This window comes from Cebus imitator, unplaced genomic scaffold (genome assembly GCF_001604975.1).
Source record: "Cebus imitator isolate Cc_AM_T3 unplaced genomic scaffold, Cebus_imitator-1.0 Scaffold1307, whole genome shotgun sequence".
NCBI classification, from domain to species: Eukaryota; Metazoa; Chordata; class Mammalia; order Primates; family Cebidae; genus Cebus; species Cebus imitator.
This window is the reverse complement of record NW_016108622.1, coordinates 2434-5681: the sequence shown is the minus strand read 5'-3', so window position 1 is coordinate 5681 and position 3248 is coordinate 2434. Positions and strand designations below refer to the sequence as shown.

Here is a 3248-nt window from a genome sequence, read left to right as displayed (position 1 = left end):
TCTGTCACCCAGGGTGGAGTGCAGTGGTGCAGTCATGCCTCACTGCAGCCTCACCTTCCTGTGCACAGATGGTTCTCCTACCTCATGCTCTGGAGTAGTTGGGATTGCAGGTGTGAACCAGCTTGCCTGGGTAATTTTTTGTATTCGTTGTAAAGATGGATTTCACCACATTTCCCAAGCTCATCTTGAACTCAAGTAATCCACCCACCTGGGCCTCCCCAAGTGCTGAAATTACAGATGTGAGCCACTGCCCACAGCTTCATCCTAGTTTCCAATTCAAATCAATAGGTTTGTATACAGCCTGTCCTCAGAATTGATCTTCCTTAGCCTAGACAGATGTATGAGGGACAAAGAATGTAGAGGCTACCTGGGAGAATGTTTGGAGTTTCCTCCCCTTCATCCTGAGAACATTCACTCTCTACAACCAAAGAAGGGTCGACTTTGTCTCCCTCAAATGTGACTTTGGCGCTCCTGAGAGGCTGGTTGGAGTCTGAAGTGCTGTGGCTGTTTGAACGAGGGACAGCACATTCCTCCAGTGAGTCCTGAGGGACTTCCTTTTCCTCAGTCTTCTGCACCCCCCTGATGAGCCAAGTAGGACAGAGATGACAAACATTAAACCAAGAGGGATTGGACCCCAGGAGTTCCCAGCTGGTTTTGATGGGAGGCATAAGGTAGTGGTCCCAGAAAGCAAAGGGGAGTTTCCATTTAAGACAGAACAGGAAATCCTCCGTTATCTGCAACAGAGCACGGCTGCCTTGGGAACCAGAGAGGAAGAGAGCAGCTGGGGTTAATTGCACTGGACAGACAGGAGCCGAGGAAGGCAGAGGCTCAGCTGCTTCTGTATGGTACAGTCTTCACAGCACTCACACAGAACAAAAGACAGTTGCCACACCGTGCGTCTAAGCTGGGTATTTAACATGCTGTGGCCAAGGGAATACACGGGTCTGAGCCTTGTTAGGCTCCGGAGATGACATGCCATGTATTTTTTTTTTTTTAATTTTAACATTGTGATGTGAAATGTAAAGTTTTCCTTGGCACTTTTCTTGGTGTTTAACTTTGGTAGGTGCTTACTAATTCCTCTGCTTGTTGTCTCTGTATTATTTATGTTCCCTAACAAGAGTCTAAGGACAACCATGAGGAAAGCGGCTTTCCATCTCATCCTGGCTTCACTACAAGGGATGACTGGTCTCCTATGTGTGTGCAGGAAGTCCCTAGGGCTAGTGATGATATCAAGTGTCATGCTTACAGGTGCCATGAAGACAATAGACAAGCAAGTCTACAGGGCTATTCCCTTGTTGGTGAGTGCATGAAATCAGTTCACTCTGCAGCAGTCTGTATCCTGAATCTGCAATCTGTGACTACCTTCACCCACCTGTGTTCTTTCTGAGATCTCTTTCATATTTTACCACACATTACCCGCTCCTGATTATTCAGTGTTACCTGGGGGCAGGTGATTCCTGTTCTTCCTCGACTTCCTCATCTGTAACATCTTCATCTTTATCTTCATCACTTTCTACAAATACAGAAGTGTCTACTCAGATATTTCCCACTTCACCTACTGGAAGCACAGTTAGCCCTATGTGCACTGAGACATGAACATCCATGTATGGGTCTGCATTGTACTGAAAACTCTCCTGTTTATCTCTAAAATATGCCCTGGCATGTTCTCCTGATCCATAAGGGAATGTGTTTCTGACCTGGAGGGTCACCATCAAGATGTGGCCAAATATTGAAAAGACGTCTTGCTCCCCAGATTACTGGAGTCTTGTCCTGCCTCTCTCTAAGCCTCAGCAGCTGTCTCCCCAATCCTGCCACTGTTCTGATACCCAGGCACAGGCTCTGTGTCCTGTCACAGCTTGCATTACAACCTGTATCTTTCTCTTAGGACAGGACAAACAAACTTGTCCCACAATACTCCGGGGACTTCAGGTCCCACATACATCGGGGGAATCATGGACCCTCTAAGTGACTTCCACAGTGCTACCCAGGGACACTCTCTCCATGGGGAGTACTCCAGTCTACACCACTTCCTACCACCAAATGCCCCCACATCAATTGCCTTCTCCAACACCACACAGCAAGGGGCTTTATCTCATCATGAAATACAGTCGTAAGTGTTCCCACATTTGAATGCAAGAGACAATTTGTCTGCCTTTACAGATTTAGAGACAGGAACTTAGGAAGGATAAATTCATCAGTTCCTCACAGTTGCTAAAGACATTGCTGAAGATAGAGCCTGGGAACCTTCATTCTTAGTGCAGGGCTCTTTTTACTCTAACAAGCTGCCTCCTGTCACAGTCTCCTTCCTGTCCTTTAAAACTGGACAGATGCTGCCTCTTGCCCCAAAGACCATGTTCCAGCAAGAAATGAGGGAAATTTGCAATCCTGTGACCTGCAACCCCATGGGTTACCCATTTCTGTTTTTGCCCAGGAAATCCTGGTCATATCATGGCTACAAATATTTAGTGGAAAGAAACACTATCCATAAAAGTGTCATTGTGGAGGTCTGGGGACTTTTATAAGCCTGGGGCTCTGTGTCATCAGGGCCTTGTTCCACCTTACCTGGGCTGAGCTTGTTGACAAGATGCTCTGCCAGCCTGTGCCCCTCAGCCAGCTGCACTTGGAGGTCCTGACCCTGGGACGTGTCAGGGTCACCGGGAGTGAGGAGGGCCTTCAAATGCTGATACAGTGAGCGGGAGGCATCTCTCCCTTCCCGTAACTTCTCCCGTAACTGGGTCAGCTCTTTTGCCTGAGAGTGAACCAGGTCTTTATACTGCCTACGGTGAGATAGCAGAGAATGTTTAATAACAAAAAGTGATGAGTGATCAGTTCTAATACTGCAACAGAGGTTTATGTGAGAATGTCCTCAAGGGGCCCTCCAAGAAGATGATCACAACATGTTTGGGAAATGCCTGTGTCCAACATATAAATATAAATATATATGTATATTTGTTTGACAGGGCATGGTGGCTCACGACTATAATCCCAGCACTTTGGGAGGCTGAGTCTGGCAGATTACCTGAGGTCACGAGTTCAAAACCAGCCTTACCAACTTGGTGAAACCCTGTCTCTACTAAAAATACAAAAATTAGCCAGGCATGATGGTGCATGCATGTAGTCCCAGCTACTCGGGAGGCTGAGACAGGAGAATTGGTTGAACCCTGGAATCAGGGGTTGTAGTTAGCTGAGATTGTGTGACTACACTCCAGCCTCGGTGACAGAAATGAGACTGCATTAAAATCCACATA

General features: G+C 47.0%; 1 protein-coding gene across 1 annotated transcript in view; it reads right to left on the bottom strand.

Moving 5' to 3' along the window:
- The window catches only part of LOC108298973 (neuroblastoma breakpoint family member 4-like), a gene marked incomplete at its 3' end in the record, with an annotated part of 16078 nt that overhangs the window by 10454 nt on the left and 2376 nt on the right, over positions 1-3248 (bottom strand). Inside the window, exons 3-5 of the mRNA XM_037735927.1 lie at positions 2563-2777; positions 1441-1513; positions 368-579 (exon numbers count right to left, since the gene is read on the bottom strand). Of these exons, the coding sequence (XP_037591855.1) occupies positions 368-579; positions 1441-1513; positions 2563-2777 (500 nt within the window). The remainder of the gene's footprint in view (positions 1-367; positions 580-1440; positions 1514-2562; positions 2778-3248) is intronic.